We start from the raw sequence: 26,321 nt of genomic DNA on the forward strand, positions 1-26,321 counted from the left end.
AGTGTCAGCACTGATCAACATGTCAGTGTCACATTCCCTATCATCCATATTCAAGACATCACATGCCATCAAAGTATAAACTGAATTATAATCAGCATATTTCTAAATTTTATTTCCCATTCATGACATCACTTCATGATATTTCACAAGTTGTTTTTAAATACATGCAGATAGGGGCAGCCCCAGTCACTCAGTGGTTTAGCGCCGCCTTCAGCCCAGGGTGTGATCCTGGAGACCCAGGGTCGAGTCCCACGTGGGGCTCCCTGCATGGAGCCTGCTTCTCCCTCTGCCTGTGTCTCTGCCTCTCTCTCCCTCTCTCTGTGTTTCTCATGAATAAATAAATAAAATCTAAAAAAAAAACCAAAACAAAACATGCAGATAGGTTAATTTGCCTGTCATTAAGTGTCAGATTTCTCCAGGAAAATGTTTTTACTAGTGCCTCCCTCTGCAACTATCTCTCAGGACCCAGTACAGTGGGGCAGCTAGAACAGTGCTTGCTATAGATGCTACCCTCCATGAGACACATGCTGATCACCATAAATGCAACTCACAGAAAGATGTAAGATGGTAAAAAGAAATGTCATGTCTCTCTCTAATAATCGTATGGTAAGAAAATTATTATATACTTACTTGTTGTAAAAACCAATCATTACAAACTTCATTGAATGACATCATCACTCTCGTCCATCCCTTTGTTCAATAAGCGAAGCCAAACATGAGCTCCAACTTGTGAAATCATTTCTTTCTATTCATCTTTTGCCACTGTTGAAATGTTCTCTGATATGTTTAGGTTTTGGAACCTGATGAGGGTGAATGGAAACTCATTCAAGTCTGGCTTTATAAGTGTTCACTTCATAGGGTGATTCTTGGTTTTCTTTGTTTTTGTTTTTAAATCTACTTGGAGAAACTTTCCTCTCCCTACCCAAGAATGTGTTTCCGTCCCGCCATAGTCAAGATCCAAGGCAAAAAACATGTTTGCTGAAGATAGTCAAAATTACGACAGCCAAAGAAAAGAATTCTCCAGAATGTAACCTCACATATGTATCAAACCAGATGTTTACCTGTTCACTGTGAGAGGAGCTGGAAGTACATCAAAAACCAGTGATGGGAATAGCTTTGATCCTCATGCAGAGGGAGGAGTTCAGGAAAATTTGGGGTTCCAGTAAAGCTCTGACCTCCTGAGGCTATATTTAAACTTAGGAAATGGTTTTTCTTGGCTGAGTCAATGCCCCTAACCACTTCTATCAGGCCACAGAAGAGTCTTTGAGCTACGTTGGAAATTGCTACTCCCTACTTTTGTCTCTCCTGGTAAAGGAATGAGGCTTGAATGGTTTCAGAGAGTCACTTGACATCTCTAGGACTCAGTTTCCCCATCTGAGATTACTACTAATGCTGACTTTCTGTGATTCCTACTCGGTCCCTTGCATAGAGACTCAAAGGGTGCTGTTCCCTTGGCATACAACAGGAAGTTTCAGCTCACCCAGAAGCATCATACCAATCAGCTCTTGACACATTAGGTCTCAAACTGTTGTTGTCCATGGTTTATACAAGATGGTGGCTGCTGGTAACACTTTGGAGATAGAACCTGGTCAAATCAAATACATCTTGACAGACCTAGAGTTGCCTTGGACAATACATTCTGTCGTTCCACGGGATTTGTAGATTAAAGTTAGTTCTAAGACAGAGGAGAGAGAATTATCTTCTCTGCCCAGCTAGTTCCAGCTATGTCTAGACAGCTGTAGGATTGCCTTGGTTTCTCAGAAAGGACAAATGGAAAAGGAAGATAAAATTCTAGGATCTCTTTAAGCCAAAGGAATTCTCTGGAACATTTCAAGTTCTGGCAAGGTCCTTGGGTCATGACATAGTATCAGATCTGCCAAAACAACATTAAGTCTAGGGAGAGAATCCAGGAATTCAAGGATGTCAATTCTGGCATCGTTTTTAAGGGTTTCGGAGGGCTCTTTGCCATCTCTGATGGTGGGTCGTGGTTGTTAATACTATAGAGCAAGATGGCAAAACCACATTTGGGAAGCCAATGCTACTTTCCCTCCACCACCACTGCCACCTCCTGCTGCTTACATTCCAATGAGTTATTTTGCTCTCACTGTTTAACAACAACAACAACAAAAAAGAGAACAACATAAAGGTTTTTGCGTACCTTGTTCAATTGGAGAATTTTATTGTTTTTCATTTATCACTGTAAAACCAAGGACAATTTTATGGCTTTTTTTTTTTAATAGTTGTTACATGTAGGGCAATCTGTCTGTAAGTAGAGCTAAACTACTCTAAAAGAAATGAATCCTACATGGTTTCCCCCTCAAGTCAAGTGTCTTGTTTAAATAAACTTGGTAAAGAAAAAAAAGAAAGAGAAAGCCAATGCTAAACAGAAAAGACTTTAACTTTTGTATGGTTTATTCCCTTTGTCTCAGCCTCAGAGCAAGGAGAGGCCAAGTCATCCTGGATGGCACACTGGGGCCTCTGCTTCTGTTGGAGACAAGCCCAGCTGGATTTTTCTTTGCCCAGCAAGAGGACGGCTCCCACTGCCAGCAGTCCTCCATCGCCCTCAGCCCCCCACGTCCACTTCTGGACAAAGGTCGGGCTGGCTGTGCAGATGAGGAGGGATTGAAGAACAATTGAGGACAGACATGAGGCCGTGCTATTTCGATGGGAGTTCTGAGATCACCGGGGGCAGACATGCCCCAGCACTTGGGCCTGCTGAGAGACACACGGCTTCTTGAACCCTACAGCCCCTCTGTTAGAGACTCGGTACACACTCCGTTTATAACTGAGGAAATGTAAATTCAGAGAGATGAAGCGACTGGCCCAAGATCACACATTATTAAGTGCCAGGAGTGAAGTTTATTATTATTTTAAATATTTTATTTATTCATGAGAGACACAGAGAGAGACAGAGACATAGGCAGAGGGAGAAGCAGGTTCCCTGTGGGGAGTCCAATGCGGGACTCGATCCCAGGACCCCAGGATCATGACCTGAACTGAAGGCAGACACTCAACCACTGAGCCCCCAGGTGCTCCCAGGAGTGGAGTTTATTTTTTTTATTTATTTTTTTATTTTTATTTTTATTTTTTTTTTTTTTTAGGAGTGGAGTTTAAAACCCCCCTTTTGGCTCTAAATCTATTATGTTTGTCCCTATGCCTCATGACCACCAATTTCTAAGAGTCTTCTTCCTACATTCTAGGTCAATCACACTTTCTCATAGAACAGGAAGATGTTCCAGTGCCAAGTTATTTGAACCAGTCCTCCTTCCCAGAATGTATTACCATAACATTAATTTGTCCAAAAAAAAATATTTATTGGCCACCTATACTGGTTGCTGGGAAAAAGCAAGGAAGCAAGCAGATAAGAATCTCTGCTTACTATCTAATGGGAGAAGACACCTAATAAATGAAATAAATAAAGCATAGAGTATGCTAGATGGCAGTGGGTGCAGTGGAGAAAAATAAAGCAGGAGAGAGTATTTGTTGGGGAAAGGGCTTATGTGGCTATGTGGAAGCATATTCCAGGCAGAGAAGAGTAGGTGCCAAGACCCTGGGGTGGAAGCATGTCCAAATGGTGGCAAAATGAAGGAGGCTGGTGTGGTTGGCAGAGCTTGATCTGGAGAAAGAGGGGCAGATGAATTCAGGGAGTTGTCAGGCATAGCCTGATCATGGGCAGCCTTATAGCCCGAGTAAAGACCTTGGCTTCTAAAACAAGATGGGAAGCGTTTGGATATTTTGTGCAGAATGACATGATTTGTATTGACTTAGATTTTTAAAGTTGTGAAAATAGACCAAACAAAGGAAAAACAGCAGGGAGGCTAAATAAAAAGAAAGCTATGGCAACAGCCAAGGAGAAAGATAGCGATGGTTTGGGCCGGGTGGAAGGATGGGGGGGAGGAGTTGGATTCTGAAAGTATAGATAAGAACAAACAAGATATGCAGATAAGTAGGGTGTGAGCTGAATCACAGGACAAGTGGAAGGGACAGAGGGCACTGGGCCAGAAGCCTGTGATTCTCAGTTGGGAGTTTCAACCCATCTCATGTTTACAGTTACCTGAGGAAAATCACTGAAAAATTGGGGCCTCATTTTTCACACATTCCTGATTACACAGCCTCAGATGAATGTGATGTCTGTGCCCAAGTTCATTTGCTCAGAAATGAATCAGTTTTGTGTGACCTCATGCAAATTCATCAGCCTGAGCAATCGTGGCAGGGAGACCGAGGTCAAATCTGGAATGTTTTGGGAGCAAATATAAAAACCAAAACCCAGAAAGGAGCATTATAGCTGTGAGAAATTAATTTAGGGAGGTTTCTTTCTCAAAAAAAAGTTCAATCTCGTTCTTGGTAGGCTAAGAATGAATAGCCACAGAAGAAAATTTGTTTGTAAAAAAGAAAACTGTTTTTGCCAAAGCTTTATGATCTCTAGGTACAATATGTATTTTGTACTCTTTGAACCTGTATTTATAATATGTTACCTAGTTGGAGATTAATACATTTTGACACACTCTCAAAATTATCTTCAGTTTTAGTTTTGTGTGAAAAAGGCTTCTTTTGGTTTCCCTTGACTCTGAGGCAGGTTTATTACCACCTTGGAATTTTTCTAAATTTTTACCAGCAAGAGAGCTGTATGATTGAATTATTCTAAGTGACTTAAATGCTTACAACTTCCCCAATCTTATGTAAACACGCAAAGCCCAAGCTGCCTCTTTCCAATTCACAAATTCAGAGAAAGCACCCCTAATTGTAACATTCTGGATAAGCGTGGAGCAGTTGGTGAGCTCCTCCTAGGGGTGAAGGGGCAGGAGTTAGAGCAAGACAGGTTTCTGGGTTACCCCTTCCTCCTCCTACCTTCATTGGCTAATACCCTCCCCAATTTTTTCCATCACAACCTACTATTCTAATTCCAAGTATCTTGATATCCTCCAAGGTAACTGATAAGCCATTTCTTAAGCCAATTTAATTGAATTTCAAGTGTATCTCACAGAAACTGTGTTTTTTTTTAATAAATTGCAGGTTTGTGGCAATCCTGCCCCTAGCAAGCCTATTGGTGCCATTTTTCCAAAAGCATTTGCTCACCGCATGTCTCTGTGTCATATGTTGGTAATTGTCACAATTTTTCAAACTTCTTCATTACTATTCTATTTGTTAGGTGACCTGTGATCAGTGATTACGAGTCACTGAAAGCTCAGATGATGGTTAGGATTTTTTAGCAATGAAGTATTTTTTTTTTAAGATTTTATTTATCTGAGAGAGAGTGAGAAAGAGAGAGCATGAGATGGGGGAGGGTGGAGGGAGAAGCAGACTCCCAGCTGAGTGGGGAACCTGATCCTGAGCCTGGGACCCCAGGGTCATGACCTGAGTGAGCTGAAGGCAGATGCTTAACTGACTGGGCCACCCACATACCCCACAATAGAGTATTTTAAAACTAAGGTATGTACATAGGTTTTTTTTTTTTAGACATAACATTAATGCACACTTAATAGACTATAGTATACTGTCAACTTAACACTTTATATGCACTAGGAGGCCAAGAAATTCATCTGAGTCATTTTGTTGTGATATTTGCCTTTTTGCAGAGGTCTGGAACCAAACCCACAATATCTCTGAGACACACCTGTATTAGTGATGAAGAAGGACTAGTCCTAGCTCCCTGCACTGTTCTGATGAAATAATGGAACGCTTAGGCACTGAAAAGATATCTGTTTAATAAGGAGTTTCTTTGGGAGACTCACAAAATCTCCTCATAAGGTGGTCTCCTTCCTTGCATATACTTTAAATCATCCGTCTTTAATATTGTCCCTGAGGCTGTTTCAGAGGGTCTACAAAGTCAAAACTATTGTTGTCATCATGCCAATACATCATTTGCCCTTTTCACTCTCATCTTCTCAGAAGTGTGCTGTGGAACTTGCCAGATGCTACGTGATGGGTAATGTTGACATCACGCTGATGGTGATGCTAACAGGACACATGCTTGTATAGTTTTGTTTTTAAAATTTATAAGCTTTAATTACAAATGTGGTAAATTTGTATATTTACTTCTCTTTACAAGAAAGCTCCTTGGGGTCCTCAATAATGTGTTTGAGCATGTTCTAAGTTTTTGAGAACTGCTGCTTTAGTTATCCTGCCTGATCTGGCAGCTGAGATACCAGGCAGGGTGGAAGGAAGCTCCTATTAGATTTGAAACTGTGTAACCTAATCAGTTTTTCAAAGGTTGGTATCTAAAAGCAAAATCAAAAGACTATATACAAGGAAGTGCCCCCCAAATGACCAGGTTACGTCAAAAGGACACAGTTACCAACTTTATGGAGCTCCCACTGGCCTGACTGGGGATATCTGATTTGTGACTTTGTGATTTATCAGAAATGTTAGTGGCATCTTTTAGCAGGTGAGAGATAGAGGGGAGGGGAGGGTTTCACATACAGCGGGAAAATATAAAGATTATCATTAATGTCCACATTTCCCAAAAAAGTATCACGAACCAAGTATTTAGATTTGACATTTATAATCATTCAGTATCTTAATACAAATATAATAATACAGAATTAAATAACATATGAAAAGCTTACTAAATTAAATATACAAATATCCAATTCAACAGTGAACACAACTTGCGTTTTAGTTCCTAGGTCACTGAGTAGAGACAAAAGGTACTGAAAAAGTCACTAATTTGGTCTTGTGATTAAGAGTTCAAAATTGTAAAAAAAAAAAAAAAAAAGAGTTCAAAATTGTTTCACTAGTTAGAACAATATATTTAGGACAAAGGCATTTGTAAACCCATACATATTTTCTCTGCTATTATGAGAAGTTAACTCATGGGAAAAGAAGCTAGGAGGGAAAAGCGTTTGAATGGACTGTTATTCAGGAAACTTCCTAAATGCTTGTTTTTGTTTCATTATATATTTTCATTATACTAAATTGAGTTCACAATGACTAATATAGAACTCGATCATATTATAAGTCAAATGGGACAGGAAATGCTTTTTTTAAAATGTGAGCTGCTGGACCAAGAATACTTCTTCTTCTATATAAGTAGATAAGTCAAGTTAAGGTTGTCAGCGTTATTCTGACTAGTAAGTAATGAATTCAGTTCCATAGTCATTGTGGTCAACATCACAGAAGAACATGAAGAACAGCAGTGAAACCAAGGGTTCTAGAAAGACCTGTGACTAACCAGGCAATGAGTTACCTCATAGAGTGACTACCATCACCAGGTGATGAGGAAACAAGACTCCTGGACCTAAGAACAATATGGAAGAAGAGATGGAACAGCAACAGAAAGGTAAAAGGTGGTTTCAGAAAAGTTCTCTGGTCCTTAACACCTTCCTGTGTTCTCCGTTCTTTTTTTTTTTTTTTTTTTCCATTTCTTTATTTCTTTTTTTCCTGGTGTTACATCAGTTTTTAGAGCAGAATGGCAAACTATCAGGTCCAGATTTCTAATTTTCTGGATGCAGCTGTGAAGCTCATTGAGCTACAACGATGAACAAAGGGCTGCCATCAGGTAGAGCCCGAGTCAGCCTCTGAGTTGTGGCTACTGATTCAAAATCCAGTATCCTTTCGACAGCACAACGCTGCATTGCTTCACATAATCAAGTCCTACAACAGACTTGAGAGGTAAAATGACTTCCTTTTGGAACTCCCAGAAGCGCTGGGTAGCTTAGATGGCAGTAGAAAATCTTGAAATTCTTAGGTCTTTTACCCCTACCTCTTCTGTTCTTTAGGTCCCTTAGAGAAGACCCTTTTCCTCCTGCCTTCCTCCTGAGTCAGATTCAAGTAGACCAGGGCATAACTTTCTGGGTTCTGAAAACTTTCAGGGTGTGATTCCTCTAGGGCTCTGGATAAAAGAAAGATCAAGATATTAACTTCAAACATTTATAATGCCTATCCTAATACATTTGAGGATAAATAACAGAAAGGTCAGTAAGCATAGAATATACCTGGGCAAAGATAAGGACATTCCTGACCCAATGTGATATGGGAGACTGTGACTGTTTCTAAGGACATAGGTAATTCTAGGAAATAATGTTTTGGAGAATCAAGACTACAAGCAAAAAAAAAAAAAAAAAAAGTCAAAAATATTCCAAATAATCTACACGTGTCTCATTTATAAGACCTTGAGCTTTGTTTCCTGTAGATACGAACTTGCTGGACATTGGGCTGGGAGTGGTCACATAGTGGACATATGGAGGGCCTTTCAGGGCTACCAGATTTCTAGCACATAAACTGAAAGGATGTAGACCTCCCCACAAGGCATGTAGTCAATGAAGGAAAAGACCCGGGATTTTTATCTTGGTGCCACCTCTCATTCTCGGTGTAACCTTAAGTAATTCTTTACCAGAAACTGTAATGTTTTAAACCTCCCAAAATTCCAGTATCCACTAATTGTGGTAAAAGACCCAGAACAGCTCAGGCAAGATTGCCCAGGCCTAAGGTTCTGCTAGTAAGTGACTTTGTAATCAGGTCATGACAGGATATGACGGATGGCATCTGCACCCATCCAAGGGTAAACTCTTGTAGAAAAATATGTTGGAACGCAAGATTTCTTCCAGCAATTTTGGCCTAAGCAGTTCAATAAAGATTGCCTCACACTTTTCTCATCTAAAGCACCACATTTCAGGACACCTAGGTGGCTCAGCAGTTGAACGACCTTCGGCTCAGGGTGTGATCCTGGAGCTCCGGGATCGAGTCCCACATTGGGCTCCCTGCAAGGAGCCTGCTTCTCCCTCTGCCTAAGTCTCTGCCTCTCTCCTTCTGTGTCTCTCATGAATAAATAAATAAAATCTTTTAAAAAATACATTAAATAAGTAAAGCAGGGATCCCTGGGTGGCGCAGCGGTTTGGCGCCTGCCTTTGGCCCAGGGCGCGATCCTGGAGACCCGGGATTGAATCCCACGTCGGGCTCCCGGTGCATGGAGCCTGCTTCTCCCTGTGTCTCTGCCTTTCTCTCTCTCTCTGTGTGACTATCATAAGTAAATAAAAATTAAAAAATAAATAAATAAATAAGTAAAGCACCACATTTCTTCTGCTTGGAGCTATGAGGAAACTGGGTTAGGGGTGCGGGCTGCCACCCATGCAGCTTGCGTCAGGGAGACATAAGTACACTTATTACGCAAAGATTCTTATTATTTTCGAAACAAATAGTCTTTGTATTGTCCTTCCAACTATTACCAATTTCACCATCACAATCTATTTATTGGGCACTTCTGTTCTTTGTTATAGCACTAAGCTTAAAATAGAAGAAAGTGACACGATTCCAACCAGGACATAGAGTTTTAGTAATACTGCCACTGTTACCTCCAAAAGAGCCCATTTCCAGATTACATTATTACAAAGGGAAATTAATGAATTCAGGGTAATTACACAGATGATGAGGATGAGGAAAAAAAACCCCTCTAGACACTTGAAGAAAAAGTGAAGTTTGGCATATGCATTTCATATGAGAGTCTAAATTTTCTATTGTTTGCCAATGCTGCCTTGACTCAATCAAACAAAAGAAAACTGGTACTCAAAATAAAAATTTCAAAAATTGAGGTGGTTAACCATCTACTAAGATCTGCCCCCAAAGTGAGGTTAGTTTCTGAGAAGCAAGTGATCACTGGTGGGTTGATTAATGAGAAAGCAAAGGCTATTCTCAATTCCAAACTTAACTTCATTGTAGTCTATGTGGAAGGGACAAATTTATGACATCAACTGGGTTTTAATAGAAAGAACTATTATTATAGAATGGTGGAAAATTTCCCTAGGAAATTTTATTTTATTTTTTCACTTTCTATTTTAGTAATAAAGAACTAGATTCATGAAAGAAAAAGAAAATAGGATGTTCTTTGAAGACATATCAACCTATTATCTTACTGTTGTTGTCTCATGGGCAGTAACCATGATGATCCCATCAGGAATGGCACAGAGAGAAACTGCCTCTATCTCATCATAACCTTCCTCCAGCATGTACCTTTACTGGTGAAAAGAACACCACCATTCTCTCTGGCATTAAACAGAATCACAATAAAAAGAGAGTCTACTGTTTCTACAAAAATAACATCACCATTACAGATCACTCCTCTATCCCAAAACTACAAACTTGCTTGTGCTTTTGTGAGCAATGACTAAGGGATTTTGTTCTAAAATAGACTTTGTTGTTGCTGTTCTTATTTATTTAACAAAGAGTCGAACCTTATTTAACTAGATTTGTCTTCCCACTGGCTGGCTTTCTGGAGATGATTCTTTTCTACTTCAGTAAATTCAAGACTTAATTCAGCCTCCCTCTCCTCATGTCTCTCCATGAATTTTGAACACAGGCACATACACGTTCACACACATTCAGTTCCCCTTCTTCACTTCCTTATTTCTAAACACAGTGCCATTTTCCCAGTCACCAGGCTCAGAAACTTGGTGTCATTTTTTTTTATCATGTTTTCCTGTCCATTCAAAAGTTTTATGTGTTTGGGTGATGATGGAAAGAAAAAGAGAGGAAAAAAAGAAAACCCAAAGTAAGGTTAGGAAAGATAGGAAGCAAATGTCATAGGACCACCCACTTTCATCACAAATTGATAATCAGAATTTGGTACTTAAAGAACCTTAAGGTGTCAATATCTTCTAGGGAAGGGTTTCCTTCCCTTTCTCCTACTTTTTTGTATAATTTAAGTTTTGTTCTTGAGTGTTTAAGTCTCCAGTATTACTGGCACTTAGTTTTACTAACTATTTAAGTATATGGGACCAAATGATCTGGCTGTTTTTTGTTTTTTTTTTTTTAATTAGCAAATTTTTGAAACTAGCAAAAAACTTCAGTCACCCAAAATATGCCATTGAACATCCAATGTGATTAACTAGGTTAGTCGTATGTCATGAAGATATCACCAATAAATGGCAATCCCAGTGCTTGCAAAATTCTATAGAGGTTCAAGTGCTTATTTCATAAATGAGAAAAGCCTGAGAATAAAGAGAGCTGACTCCCTTTGCTTCAGGAACTGGAAAAGACCTTGAACAATTATATTTCCCAGGAACCCAAGACTTACTTAATGAACAAAGGACAATTATTTTGCAAATGCCCCACTCTAGTGGAATTTACCTTGGACTTGAATAGATTGTATTATTAGATTCTCCTCCAACAGGGACTTTTTAAGATGAATTTGAACACTTCGTGCTTTACTTTTCAAAAGAGTATAGCAGTAGCAGCAAGCAAGGACTAAAATCAATGCAGCCCAATAATGCCTTTCAAGTCAGGACTCCAGGGCATCATAGCTGGAAGAACATTCTGGCAGAGGTCAGCAGACCAAAACCGGGGTTCTAGTCCTAAGCCTCTTGTTAACTAGCTGTGTGACCTTAGGGAAGGAAGTCCATTTCCCTCTCTGGATTCGAATCCTACTTGGAAAAAATGAAATGTTTGGATAAAGTAGAATCAAAGAGCCTTCTGCCTTTGACATTCTGCAGAGCACTAATGAATTCTAGGGCTTATGTTTATATGCAATAAAATGATCTGATCTGTAATCTTCTCTTCCCACAGAACAGATACTTTTATCTACTTTTACAAAAGGGTTGTTGAAACTGAAGATTTGTCGCCTTTTTTTTTTTTTATAAAATCACAAGAATTAATCTGGTGTTTATATAAGGCTTATATAAGGCAAAATTAAGTGTTCAAAAAACCTAGAACATGAAAGATAGTTGAAGAGACACAAAATAAAAAGGGAAAAAGGGTAGCGGTTGAGTGAAATTTTTCATAGAAACTTAAAATAACACTCTAAACCAACAGGTTTTTTTTTTTTTTTTCTTCTCTACAGGAAAAAACTCTCTTATCAGCCTTTCACCCTTGGAAATCCCCACCACAAACACCATAAACTGCAGGTTTCCATTAACTTTAATAAATTATGCACTGCCTTATGAAAACAAAAACATTAATTCTCTCTCTCTCGCTGACTCCTCTTGTTTTAGAGTGTCTCATTTTATACTATCTCCCAATGTTTCAGACTCTGCATTTATGAGATTCTGAAATTACAAAAAGAAAAGAATTGAGGGACACCTGGGTGGCTCAGCGGTTTAGCGCCGCCTTCAGCCCAGGGTGTGATCCTGGAGTCCTGGGATCGAGTCCCACATCGGGCTCCCTGCATGGAGCCTGCTTCTCCCTCTGCCTGTGTCTCTGCATGAATAAATAAAATCTTTAAAAAAAAAAAAAAAAAGAATTGAAAGCATCAGTTTGAAAATCTATCCATTCATCCCATGATTCATTCACTATTTTAATTAAACCTTCTTGAACATCTAACATACATGAGACACTGTGATAGACATTGTAGAGACAGAGAAAATCTATAGTCTATAAGGACAGAATGACATGACATATTTATTTATTTTATTTTATTTTTTATTTTTTTTAAAACATTTTATTTATTTATTCATGAAAGACACATACACACACACAGAGAGAGAGAGAGAGGAAGAGAGAGAGAGAGAGAGGCAGAGACACAGGCAGAGGCAGAAGCAGGATCCATGCAGGGAGCCCGATGTGGGACTCAATCCCGGGCCTCCAGGATCACACCCTGGGCTGAAGGCGGCGCTAAATCACTGAGCCACCGGGGCTGCCCGACATGACATATTTATAAGTACAGATCACCTGTATGCTACCTATAGTGTTTGAGACATAGCAAGAGTATAACAAAGAAAATACTATCTAATTAGTGAATATACTGGACTATCTCAGAGTCTCTTACTGCAGTAGCTGGCCTGAGGAGTGCTATCAATAGAAAAGAGATTGTCCTCGTTAACACGGATTGGAACAAGTGTGTGTACTTGAGACTTCTTTCTCTAGTTTTGCCATCAGCTGCAGTGAGTGCATAAACATTTTCCACATTTCCTCTCATCAACCCTTCCTCTTAATTTAGACATAATTAGCCATGAAATGATCTTAGCAAATGAAAAGCAGAAGCATCCAGCTTAATGTCCAACTACAAGAAAATGACACACATCCCGAAGTGTCCTAAAATACCAGCACACAACAAACAAAACACATTGTTGCCATCCTTACTTACCATCTTCCTGTGTCCCTCCCAAATTGCTATTAAAAAATCATTTGTTTCCTTGTCTGTATGTCCTATAACTCACCTCTGTCCTGGTTCCGACGACGTTTCCAGTATAATAAGATTGAGATTAAGACCAGAAGAATTACCAGGGAAACAATACTTAACAACAGCGGAACAGAAAACCAAAAACCTATAGATGGTGAAGGGGGGAGAAAGGAGAAACAAAGTCATAAGTGGAAACTGTGAGGCAAAAAGTGATAAAGCAACTCTTGTGATGAGTTTTTCCTTAAATTGAGCTTTCAATGAAAATTATCCTTGAATATATACCAACTGAGATCTCTGTTAGTGGTTCCACATTATTTCAATAACAACCAGTTAATAATAGTCTAACTACATGTTTTATGTGGTTACTATCTCATAAGAGCTTTGAACATGTAACTTCATTTAATACTCAAGACAGCCCAAGAGTTAGGTATTATCACCTCACATAAAAAAACAACAACAGAACAAAAAAACTGAGGCTCAGAGAAGCTAAGGAAGCCCCAAATCAGCATCTTAAGTGTTAGAACTAAGGCTTGCTCAGGGATCAGTTTGCCTCCAAAGCACACATTCTTTGCCATACAGTCCATTAAAGTAATATATTTATTGAGGAAGCTGTGGAAAATATAGAGAAATATGAAGGAAAAAAACCGCGAATTTCAGGATTCCAACCCCAGGAGTAACTCATCTCAATGTTTTTATTGTATTTCTTCTAACCTATGTCTTTGTTATTAAATCTCTTTCCAACAGTCAATAAATGCGGCTCCTCAGTGTCACTCTGCACTACTAAGGCAGGGGGAGAGTTTCCTGATTCAGGAGTTTCCAGCATCTTCCCCATACTTCTATAAAGGGATTTGCACATCACAATTCAATGGAGCACCTTCAGACAGAGAGACGTGTCTAACTTCCATACTTCCAGTGCTTAATATGCTTGAAGCATCGAAGACTTTCAGCGATGTTCACAGAACAAACATGGGACACCTGGGTGGCTCAGCGGTTGAACATCTGCCTTCAGCTCTGGGTGTGATCCCAGGGTCCTGGGATCGAGTCCCGCATTGGGCTCTCCAGAGGGAGCCTGCTTCTCCCTCTGCCTGTGTCTCTGCCTCTTTCTTTGTGTCTCTCATGAATGAATGAATGAATAAATAAATAAATAAATAAATAAATAAATAAATAAATAAAATCTTTAAAAAGAATTTACAAACTATGGAAGTTGAGTTTGGCATTCTTGGAAAAGAAGACATGTGCCTTTTCAGGTGTTTGTTTTCTGGGGAGATTTACCCTCTGCCTTGGCTGAAAATGAGGATCTCTTCACAGATGTCCAAATCTAACCCTGCAAATCTCTTGACTAAATTTACCTAAATGTCGACTTTTTGATTAGTCTGTTTTTTTTCAAGGACCCCCCCCCCCCAAATGACAACCGGAAATGTTCCCTAGAAGCTACACACCAATAAGGCATGCAGGGGAAACCAATAAGGCATACAGGGGAAACTTTTTCTAGGCTTCATTGCTTAAAATGCTCCCTGGGGAAAAAAAAAAAAAAAAAAGCACCAATATCTTTTTAGGAGGCTTATTACGGAGAGCCTCACCCAGACCTAGTGCTTCCAAATCACACAGATCAAAACTGTGGCTATTCCAAAAGCATCCTGCCTAAAACTGCCACTCCCTTTAGTTTCCTGCCCACAACACTCATTTCTTGTATCCATGAGGCCCAGAGACAGCAGCTTAAAGAGAAACACAAGAAAGCAAAAGGGGTCTTGCGCAGGAGGCAGTCTGTTTCAAAGGGATGCGGAAGACATCGTCAGGTCAATCCCTTTCTTAAAAGCTCAGTGGCCCCTCTTCCACAGTGTAGATTATGCAAAGCCTTCCTCATAGATGTCACCTCTTCCAGGAAATGCTCGTGGATCCCTCTAGACTGAGCTGATGCTCTCCTCCCAAACCCTCAGTCGTCCCGGGGGTGCACCAGTGTGTACCGTAGCTTTCTTATCGCACACAGTGGTATAACTGCCCATTCTGTGCTCCCATTCTGGGATAGGAGCTTTGTGAGCCTAGGGCCTGAGTCTCGCTTACTGTGCCAGTTCAAGAGTCCCAAAGCTTGCGACAGTAGACACTCTGGAAGTGTCAGCAGCATGGGAAACAACAACAACGACAAAAATGCATGGGTGGATCTCAGCAGAAGTATTTGGTATGTGGCCAACCTACCACACTTACTAAGTAAAACTTTCTCAACTCTGTTTTTCTTTCCTTACTTACTCCATTCTCTCCCTCGAGCTCCTCTGCTAAGTGGCCAAGAGGCTTTGCAGAACATTCAGCACCTTCCAGGTGCTGATGGCAGACGCACCCACAGCCATCTTTGCCCACCTTCTCTTACCTTTATCCACAGTCTGCCTGAGGCTGGTCACTGTCCCCAGGTGCAGAACCTGGCAAACCACTTCCTTCCCCACTTGTCTCTTGGGATCTTTGACGTGGAGGACGCTTATGACTGATGTGGTCCCATTGGGGTGCAAGAGAACCTCAGTACTGTTTTCAATCCCTGACCCAGCGACCTTCCAGGAGATCACAGGTGCTGGGCGGGCATTGGCAAAGCACGTGATATTTAGCTGGTCTTCGAAGAAGTTGTAGTGAAGAAACACTGTGGGCTGTACTGGGACAAAAAAAAATGATGGTCTACCATGAATTAAGCACCACATGCTCCTCAGAGGCTGAAGGAAGATCTTTACAGAAAGACACTGGTGAGGGGGAGGCCTCAAGGGATAAGGTGGCCCATCCGACTTGAACTGGGCCTTCTCGGTTCTTCCTGTGTCTAAGCAATCGCCTGGCCAGAGGGATGGAAACTGGCCTAGTACAACCCTGTAACAAGAAAAATCCTCTCTGTAGTTTGTCTGCAGGGGAATTAGCTCAATGGACAGAGGGGGTCTTCTTTCCCAAACAGTCTAGAGCCTACTTATTCTGTTCTCCTTTTCCATGGGCAAGGCAGCCATCTCTGACTTCTTCTGGGTATCCCTCTCATAGTCTGACAATGGTCAGCGCTTCCAGACAGGTAGCCTGTGCTTCTCGGAAGCCCCAGGGCAGCTTCAGAACAGAGCCCGTGGATGGGCTGCTGCTCAGAAGTGGGCCTTGGTCTGCTTGGAGCTGGACCAGGGAATGAGATGCAATGGAGGAGACTTGAAAAGTCCCCACTCAGAATTATCTATAGAAAATGTAAATTAGAAATTCACTGCTGATAACCAGAAAGTCACAGAATGACAGCTGGAAGGACCTTGGGGATCACCTTATGGAGTTAAGAGGAAAATAACGAGCTTATGAGAAAAGGATATTACGTTAGTTCAGCTGCAACCCTGTTCCCTTTCAAAAGTCCCTTGACTAGCGAAGTCATTATCAGTGTGTACTTTCAATGTGTAGTTTATCTCTGCTAAGCAAATGCAAGCCAGCTTTCCTGTGGTTGCTCTGGAGCCTACAAGATAACTAAAGGGCAGGAGCTAAATGAAAGCCTGGTCTGTGCTTAGAGGTTCAAGAGGCAGGTAGGTGGCAGTGGGCTGGAGGAAATACAGAGCCAAAGGACTGTGGCTTTTTTCCATGAGATTACTAAAGTCACTGGGCTTGAGGGGAAGACAGATAAAAGTGAAGAAAGGCGAGTATGGTTGGCATGGAGACTGGGTGTCAGGGCTCTCTGGTATATCAAGAGATGACTTCCATGAAAGCTCTAAGGTGTGGCTGGAAAGGCTCAGTGTGGAAAAGAACTGGGTTACTAGCCAGAAGACGCAGGGGAACCTGGTTTTCAGGCAAAAAATAATACAAAAGGTTATAAGTAAAGGAGGGGCAGTAGAAAAGAGAAAGATGAGGAGAAAAAAAAGAAGAAAGGAGAAAAGAAAAGGTAACAGATGGGAAGCTAGGGGGGCTAAGTGGTTGAGCACCTGCCTGTGGCTCAGGGGTCCTAGAATGGAGTCCTGCTTCTCCCTCTGCCTATGTCTCTGACTCTCTCTCTGTGTCTCTCATGAATAAGTAAATAAAATCTCAAAAATTTTAAAAAAGTAACAGAAATGAGTAAAACATGACATAAGAAGAAAAAAGAAAAGTGAAGAGGTAGGAGGAAGGATGAAAGGAAAGAAGGGAAGACTGGAAGGGAAGATGGGGAAAGACAAAGAGAGACAAAGTCTCTTTGTCTTCAAAGAGACAAAGAAAACAAAAGAATTAGAGTCAAGAAGAAAACCTGAGGTAATATCCTGCAGAGAGGACTCTTCATAGGCAAAATAAGCAAGAGAAACCTTTTTCCAGTGTTGCCATCCCCCCCTCTGCACTCTTGTCTACTGAGCCTCCTCTTACCCATGTCCAATATTCTTGGTGGGCTCGCACTCTCACTTTCACACTCCTGATAACTCTGTCTACATTTCTCTTTCCCTTCTAAAACACTCACCAGCTGTGCCATGGTCCAAAGTTGCCCCTTACTCCCACTTCTCAGTTCCCAATCTCAGCTATGTGTCAGTTAAAAGTAAAAGAATCTTCTCAAACTAAGCCTCTTGGATTGTAAAAGAATGCTTATTATCCAGTTAAATCCCTAGTTGGCATCAGGTTATGAAGAGCCTCTGCCATATGTCCCCTTATCAATCCCGAGAGAATTTTGGTGAGACAAAATGAGAGGGACCACTGTAATTGGCTCCAGGTGAGCCCAATCTGGCCAACATGTTAGATCCAAAAATGGTAAAGCTGTTAGAGATCCCACACATGATCTATCAGATAAATAAACTCTGGTTCAGAGCGGACAGGACTCTTCCAAGGCCACGTGATGGCTAATGGCAACGCTAGGTCTGAATCACATCACATTTACGGAGAACCCATCATCCTCACCATGGTACTTAATTTACTCTTGCTGACAACATGATTTCTCAGAGCAAAGGTCCCTCCACGCAGAGATTCAATGTAGCCCCCGTGAACTTTCCAAAACAACCACAAGCACGGTCATAGCAGACATGAAAGGCTAAGCATCTTCTCATGAACCTTTCTGAGGTTAGGATCCTGAAAAACTAGGCCTACCACCACGTTCCGAACATTGTGGAGCATAACACGTCTAGCCAGAGACAATGTATTCTCGGAGATCCTCACCAGAGAGGGTGAGGCAGGCTGTTCCCGAGATCTTCCCAGAACCAAAAGTGTTGAAGAGGCACTTGTAACACCCTTCATCCTCCAGGGTGGTATTCCAGAAGGTAATGGTTGAGTTCTTGAGCTCCAGCTGGGTGACATTTATCTTGTCCTTGTAGGCAGGCTGGACCACGACCCCATGATTCTTGCTGAAGGTGACCATGTTTTCCAGGCTCACAGGCTTGACTTTTTGCCATGTCACTATCAAGACTTCCTCGGGATTTTGCAGAGAGCATCTTAAGGAAGCGGGTGTATTCAGCAGCCTTTTTTCGTCTTGGGTCACCACTTACATGGAATCATAAAAGAACATTTATATTTTAAAATTTAATACATGACATACATACTTTTCTGATTAAAAAATGCATGTTCAAAGTTCAACATAGAAAAGATAGTGGATAGTGCAAAAAAAACATTTACCTACATGCCTGACGCTGCTAGAGAAATGTAGGTTCAAATATGTTTAGTCGGTCTTTAAGAGTAACAAAGTAAAAAAACAAAAACAAACAAAGAAAAAAAACAAGAAAGTAAACTCTCAGTGACTAGAAGTTGTGTGAAGAACCCCTGTAAACTGGAAGTAGGTAGAATGAGGTTGGAGATGAAGACTGCCAGAGAGAACAGAAGCATCACCAAGAGGGCTCATGCCCAGAGGGGTAGAAGCAAGAAAGGGCCCATGGACAATTGGCAGAGTGATTAGTTTAAGTGCAGATGTAGCAGCTCTTCACACTCTACACATACACTCTACAGAGGGGGCGTCTGCCTCCAGAGAGCAGTGGTGAACACAGGGACATAAGGAAGAAAAGTGTAACAATAAAATATAAAACTATGGGCAACCCAGGTGGCTCAGCGGTTGAGCATCTGCCTTCAGCTCAGGGCATGATCCTGGAGACCTGGGATCAAGTCTGGAGACCTGGGATCGAGTCCCATGTCGGGCTCCCTGAATGGAGCCTGCTTCTCCCTCTGCCTGTGTCTCTGCCTCTCTCTCTGTGTCTCTCATGAATAAGTAAATAAAATCTTTAAATATATATATATATATATATATATATATATATATATATATATACACATATATATGAAAATAATATGCTTTAGGAACCCTGCACAGGACCAGATGGCTTTGACAACCAGTAACAGTCTACCCATTCCCACATTTTTACTTAATGCAGTGAAGAATATAAGGCGTGATAGTAATTTCTTCCCCCTCCAATGCTTGCTGTTCATACTGATACAACAGATGATTCAGTGGGAAATCTTAATATAATTAGGCAGACATTTGAGAAAGCTGACACAACGAAAGAAGAAAAAGCCTCTACAAACCCAAGAATACCTACCAAATGAATAAAGTTACCATAAATTGATAAACACTTTGATACGAGTAAATGCAATATCTCAAGTGTAAAAAGAAGCCAGCATTGTAAATAGTAGAAAGTAGAGTTGCAGAAAGTGACAAATATAAAATCTTAATGATTTGGCTGACTTAGTAGACTGGACGTCACTGAAGAGTAAACTAAGTAGGAAAAGCAGGTCATGGAATTCTTCCAGAATGTAGCACAAAGAGATAAAGATATGGAAAAAAAATTAAAGAAAAATTCAAAGACCTGGGATGTTCTGGCATCAGACCGTTGAGACTTACAAGAAGGCAAAAGGAAGAATGGGAGACAAAAGCACTGTAAGGGACAAAATGTATTTTTCAAAATAATAAAAGGAGCAATCTAAAATAAGATATATTCATTATAAGCCTTTATGATGGGAAGCCTGGGTGGCTCAGTCAGTTAAGCATCCACCTCTTAATTTTAGCTCAAGTCATGGCCTCAGGGTCATGGGATTGAGCCCCACGTTGGGCTCCAGGCTCAGCGAGGAGTCTGCTTGAGATTTCCTCTCCCTCTCCCTGCCATGTTCTCTCTCACTCTCTCTCTCAAATAAGTAAATAAATCCCTAACAAACAAAGGTTTATGTGTCTAACAACCTAAGTGAAAAATATAAAAGGCCATAGAATTGCAAAGAAAAAATTTTAAATGCACAATGATAATGGGAGAGTTTTTCGATAGTTTGCTCAGGGATTTTCAATTCCGTATATTAGATGCTACATATAAAGCAAAAAAGTCAAATATAAGAATGAGAAGATTTGAAAAGTGAGGATTTATACATAAATCATTACATATATGTTTAGGTTTTATATATGTGTGTGTATATAGGAATGTATTTATAAACTTTTACCCAAAGAGAACATATAATCTTTATAAATATTCCCCTAGATTGAACTTGAAATAGTGTAAGAAAAGCTCTTACCCTATGACCTTGAACACTGTCCTCAACGCAATCAACAAAAAATTTGCATACTTCTTTGAACTCTAACTATACCAGATACCATAGCAAGAATAACCAATTCCATCAATTACTATAAAAGACAAGGAGATATAATGTATTAAAATCCATAGAAATTAATAAAGCCATTTTCAGAGGAAAATATTCAATCCTAAGGAAGCAAGAATGATGGAAAAAATGAATGCACACATATATCCAAACATCTCACTCCCCCAAAAGATAAAAGGAGTGAATTAACATAGATAAAGGCACAAATTAATGAAATGGTACACAACATGTAGACCTAATCAAAAATACCAAAATCTGTTTTTTTTTTTTAAATGAATAACATAGAGAAAACGTTAGCTAGTGTGATTAGAAAAAAAAAGAAGCACAAACAAATAAACAATATCCTCTCAATGGCGCTTCCACAACGTCAGGGATGAGAAGGTAGGCAGAGCAAGAGATACAAATTGAAGCCACGAGTGCCACGGAAGTATAGTTTTCGGGAGGTGTACTCTTGGTAGATGTGAAAAGTTCTAGAGTCTATACCTGTTGTTGGGGTTTTCTGAAGGTTTGTTGAGATTTTGCAGAGCAGAGATTTGAAGAAATTGCTGCTCTTAGAATGGAGAGTAGAAAAGGAACCAGAGCTAGGGTTTTCACTTCTTAGGTGATTGTCCTACTTGACAATGGAAGAAATAATTTAGTGGAAAGTTTACAATTCTTGGATGCTTCTATGGAATTCCATTTAGATTCCATTCCATTCTCCCCCACCCCTCGCTCCCCACCAGTCGGTTGGTAAAGGCTCTGCCGTGGATGGTGTGAAGCCTGCCCTGTCTCTACCCGTGAAGGCTGACGGAGAGCAACATCACATGCAAGGTGATAAAAGGTCAGTGGCAAAGTGAGGGGTGGCTTCCCCTGGAACAGAGAAAGGCCTGGCACAATTAGGAAACTCAACAGATAAGTGGACAGCACAGGCATATGCTTTATATAATAGACCGTGAACCTATGTAACCTCTCTATTTCATTATTTTCCATTGTTTTCTGCAAAAGAGGGGTACACCCAATTTAAAGGTTTACTGCCAGCTTATCTTCCAAGAAGGGTATGTTCATCCATCCTCCCCAAGCATTTCCAAATCTTTATAAACATAGAGAATTACATTTAGATAATATTTCTTTTTTTTAACTTAAATAATATTTCAAACTTATTTGATTTGACAGGTGAAAGACATCTTAATCGAGAAAGATATCTTAATCGAAATGAATTTTTTCATGTCTGGTTTTAGCTATGGAAACAGTTTCTAAATATTCAAAGTGTTTTTCCACTTTGAAAACAAAAAATGTGGAAAGCAGAAAGAACCACTCCCATTCCTCCAAGCAAATTACATGTTTAAATAATTCATGCAGACAAATGAAGTAGCATAGCACAAAACAACAGTAGCCAGATGTCTGTCTCCTCTCCAGAAATTATGCTTTCTGGACTCCAGGCAGGGGAACTGGTATCTTTTTACCTTGCGCCCTGCATAGCATCACTCTTGCCAAGAGCCAAATCAGTCCACAGGTAGACAGTTGACAGAAGAGCCTCCTGAACACCTGAAGACAGAAAGCAAAGCACAGAAATGGGCATTTGCATGTGGATCAGAAGCTAAGGAAGCTTCGGTCTCAGGGCTACTTGAGGGAAATGCTGCAGCTGACGTTTTAACCACCAGATGACTTTGGTTTTGTGGATGCAGAACCAGAGACTATAATGGAAGAAATAAAGGAGTGTGCTCAGGATGTGGGAAGAGAAAAGCATGACTCCTCTGTAATGGCAATCCCTAGCAATTTGAGGTCTTGATTTAGGGCCATTATTGTCTAGGGCAAGGCCTCAAAGATGGGGGATGGCTGGGGGAACAAATTGCCCTAAAAACACAGAGAAAACACAGAGGCTATAAATGCTAAAGAGCACCCACTTCCCAAATAATCCACATCTGTTAACATTAAAGACATAATTCAGGGGCAACCACTTTCCAGAAAGATAATGACTGCCTTGACCTTCGCCAAAGTAGATTCTCCTGCAAGTTCTGCAAACTTTATGTGAATCACTCCTTTTAAAAAATAGTAATGTCCAGGGGCGCAGCTGGTTAAGCATCCAACCTTTGCTTTCAGCTCAGGTCATGATCTCAAGGTCCAGGGATCAAGCCCTGTCTCAGGCTCCGCACTTAGCACAGAGTCTGCTTGAGATTCTCTCTCCCTCTCCCTCTGTCCCTCCCACTTGTGCTCATTCATTCTCTCTCTCTCTCTCTCTCTCAAGTAAATAAATAAATATTTTTTAAAAGTAGTATTTATTTATTTATTTATTTATTTATTTATTTATTTATTTAATTGCTTTATTTTCACATGTCTGGGCAGAAATCCTTGGTATTCTTACATGGTAACATTTAATGCTATTCTGGGTATCATTTATTACAAAATGAGAGGATGGGAAGCAGATAAATTAACTTCTCTCTATAGTGGCCCCCATGGATCCATTTACTTGGTCTTCGTGCATGTGTTCATGAGGGTAGAGGCAAGAAACAGAACTTTTCCCTATAGTTCTCTATGATAGAGATGTGGAAGAAATGTGGGTTTCTCTGTATTTTTCTTTAACTGAATTTCATATTGTCATTTCAGCTATAGAGGTAGAGACTTCATTTCAGCCAATATCTCATAATCTCTGTCAGTTGAGCCCCTACCACTTCAGCACCTCATAATTGTCCCAATCTCTGGCACTGCATCTCCAGGCTTAGAGGCTCACACATTGCCAAGCCATGGCACAGGGCTACTAACCCTTGGTTGCAACCATCTATCCACAGTAGAAGTCCCTGAGACAGCTGCGTTCCCCTCCAGTCATATGGTCCGTATATCAGTGTTACTATCTTAGGCACTGTATTAAGTGGTTTAAATGCTTAATTCTCATAGTAACCCAATGAAATAACAGTATTTATTTATTTAGCGCTTACTTACGTCACTCACTAGTCTTGGGCACATTTGTGCAATTAAACCTTGGGTTTATACAAAGTGTCTTCTCTTACTCTCTTTTGTTTTGATTCCATGCTCCCAGGTCCTCTCTGTGTTAGGCCAAGGAAAAATCTACAAGCTTTCTCTGCCTAGACCCCCATGTATCTACCCATCTCCAATTTATGCTTTCCTTGTCATGATGAGAAGGCCGGTCTCTTCCCACAGTCGTCCCCCACCCCCCCCCCAGGAAAGCAAGGTGCAGGTGTTTTCCATTCTTGGATTTCAACACCTCCTTGTACGTTCTATTTACCAGCCTCCTGAACTCCCTCCCCATTCACAGAGACCGGGCACAGGGCTGCCTTTTCAGAACACAAGATCGTGTCTGAATTCAGATTTTATTTAGTCCCTCTTTGCTCTCCCAGCCTAGAAAATACTTATTTCCCTTAGGATCAAGAAAGCTGGTTTCTCCATTCCCTGCATTCTTCCCCTCTGGAATAATGTATGTCCTTGGGTTTTCCAGCATTTAGGCTTTAAGGCTCAAGTGCTCAGGCTCTTGGCTTCCGAAACTAAAAAGCTTTCTTTGGCACTTGAACTCCATGCCATTTTTTTTTTTTAACCATATGCCCCTCTCTCACATGGAAACCCAAATCCTAGCAAAGATGATGAGGAATGCAGAACGGATTGGCTCTCATAGTGAAAATCTGTGTTTTAGGATAACAGAGAAAGCAGATGCACACCTAAACACGCTGGGTAGGCTGGGAGCAAAGAATTTTTAAGAAAGAAAAGGAAAACACCGAGGCTCCTTCCACAGTTTGGCTATCGTGGCCATTGCTGCTATAAACATCGGGGTGCAGGTGTCCCGGCGTTTCATTGCATTTGTATCTTTGAGGGTATTATGCTGAGTGAAGTAAGTCAGTCGGAGAAGGACAAACATTATATGTTCTCATTCATTTGGGGAATATAAATAATAGTGAAAGGGAATATAAGGGAAGGGAGAAGAAATGTGTGGGAAATATCAGAAAGGGAGACAGAACGTAAAGACTGCTAACTCTGGGAAACGAACTAGGGGTGGTAGAAGGGGAGGAGGGCGGGGGGTGGGAGTGAATGGGTGACGGGCACTGGGGGTTATTCTGTATGTTAGTAAATTGAACACCAATAAAAAATAAATTAAAAAAATAAATATGCACCTCAAAAAAAAAAATAAATACCCTCAGTTCCAAAAAAAAAAAAAAAGAAAGAAAAAGAAAACACAACGATGGTGGAAGGGAATTAGAAGGAAAGCCTTGCTATTAAATATATACATAATTATTGTGGTTGATGAGCCGGAGTTAGCACAAATACCAGATGTGTGGGCTCCGACAAACGACTTCACCTCTCCAAGATGCAAGCAAAAATAAAATCACCAATCCTTCTGTTAAAAAAGACTAAACAAGACAGCACATGATATGCACCCAAGACTAGTGAGTGATGTAAGTAAGCGCTAAATAAATACTATTGTTATTTCATTGGGTTACTATGAGAATTAAGCATTTAACCCACTTAATACAGTGCCTAAGATATAGGAACACTGATATATGTGAGGCAACCTAAAAAAAAATAACATTTTCAAAAAAGAAAAAAAATACCATTAATCAAATCACGTATAGGGAGTCCAAAATGGAGAAAATGGAGAAATCCAATTCTACCCCTTGCCAAGAGGGCCAGAGTTCCCAGAGGCCTGGTCTTACCTGGCGGCTGGCCCCCTGGCAGGTAACTGCTCCTATCCATGCCTCTTCCCCTGAGTTTCTAGGAGCAAATCCTGATCCCATGGCGCGTAGTCGCATGGATTTGGAAAAATTAACCTCTCTGCTTGTTTTCCTTATTTGTAAAATCACAGAAGCATTCCTCCTCCGAAGGATGGTTGTCAAGATTTAGCAGCATCCAGGGCGCGGAGTAAACACAAGCTCCGAGGCCACCGTTCTCCTTTGTTAAGAAAGATACTGAAATAACTGGCCAAGCGGTCTTGCCAAGAAACCGTATATGAAAAAAGAAAACAAAAGCAAACCCGAGGTATTACTCGTATCTGGATCTTAAGGGTTCCCTGCTACCATCCCAGTGGACCCAGATCCTCGTCCAGTCCGCGGCGCGTAAACAGATCCCGAACACACAAAGTGCCTGTGTCGCCTGGATACCCTGGTCTTTAACCCTGACTCCTCTCGTCCCTTTCTGGGCCCCCCCGAGCCCAAGGCCCGGAGGATGGGGGAGGCCGGCGCCCCCCGGGCGGAGCGAGCTCTCCCGGCGCCAGGGAGCGCTGGATTCCGCGGTCCCACCTCCGCGGCGGTGCCCGCGGGGACCCGGCGCTGGACCTGCCAGCCGCCCCCGCCCCCGCCCCCCCAGCCCCAGGACCCCCGCGAGCCCCGCGCCGCCGGCTCCCGCCACGCCCCGCCCCCCCGCCGGCCTCCCGGCGCCCCCCCTGCGCCCCCGCTGCCCTCCCTGCGCCGCCTTGCGCCCTCTCTGCACTCCCTGAGCCCTCCCTGCGGCCCCCCCTGCGCCCCCGCTGACCTCCCTGCGCCCCCTCTGCACTCCCTGAGCCCTCCCTGCGCCCCCGCTGTCCCCCCTGCACCCCGTCTGCCCTCCCTGCGCCCCCCGCTGCCCTCCCTGAGCCCCCGCTGCCCCCCGCTGCCCCCCTGTACCCCCGTTGCCCCCCCCCGCCCCCGCGCGCTCTGTCCACGCGGCGCCGCGCTCACCCGCATCCCCGCGGTGGCTCGGGCGGCGCCGCACTGCGGCCGGGGCTGGGAGCCCGAGGGAATTTCACGGGGCGGCCCGGGCGCGCGGAGGAGGCCCTGTCCCCGCCCCAGCCCCGCCGACCGCCTCCCCGCCGCGCCGC

General features: G+C 41.7%; 1 protein-coding gene across 14 annotated transcripts; it reads right to left on the reverse strand.

Moving 5' to 3' along the window:
* Nucleotides 1-85: 85 nt before the first annotated feature.
* On the reverse strand, nucleotides 86-26,321 carry CD200 (CD200 molecule). 14 transcript variants are annotated; one of them, XR_012024446.1, is made up of 8 exons: nucleotides 26,182-26,316; nucleotides 25,183-25,456; nucleotides 21,988-22,069; nucleotides 18,140-18,460; nucleotides 15,411-15,683; nucleotides 13,086-13,193; nucleotides 631-800; nucleotides 86-348 (listed from the first exon to the last, which is right to left on the reverse strand). XR_012024446.1 is itself a non-coding variant. In XM_072812303.1 (8 exons), exons 5-8 carry the CDS (start codon nucleotides 18,336-18,338, stop codon nucleotides 7,824-7,826), a joined length of 588 nt encoding a protein of 195 aa, XP_072668404.1. In that variant the 5' UTR covers nucleotides 18,339-18,460; nucleotides 21,029-21,155; nucleotides 21,988-22,069; nucleotides 25,183-25,456; nucleotides 26,182-26,316; the 3' UTR covers nucleotides 6,486-7,823. The 14 variants fall into 14 exon arrangements, 13 of the variants coding, with proteins under 13 accessions (XP_072668395.1, XP_072668393.1, XP_072668402.1 ...); XM_072812303.1 differs by lacking the exons at nucleotides 86-348; nucleotides 631-800 and adding exons at nucleotides 6,486-7,831; nucleotides 21,029-21,155; XM_072812294.1 differs by lacking the exon at nucleotides 631-800 and having other exon boundaries at nucleotides 25,183-25,417; nucleotides 26,182-26,321.

The sequence above is a fragment of the Canis lupus genome, chromosome 35 (genome assembly GCF_048164855.1).
Source record: "Canis lupus baileyi chromosome 35, mCanLup2.hap1, whole genome shotgun sequence".
NCBI classification, from domain to species: Eukaryota; Metazoa; Chordata; class Mammalia; order Carnivora; family Canidae; genus Canis; species Canis lupus.

Excerpts from the sequence above, each read along its gene's own strand:
- CD200 (XM_072812294.1), bottom strand. The coding sequence starts at position 25,278 with ATGCGACTACGCGCCATGGGATCAGGATTTGCTCCTAGAAACTCAGGG. Across the intron at positions 15,684-18,139 it reads AGCCTGCCTCACCCTCTCTG|TACAGCCCACAGTGTTTCTT; the intron begins GTGAGGATCTCC and ends TTTTTGTCCCAG. Across the intron at positions 13,194-15,410 it reads CAGGCAGACTGTGGATAAAG|GTTTTTGGTTTTCTGTTCCG; the intron begins GTAAGAGAAGGT and ends CACCATCTATAG.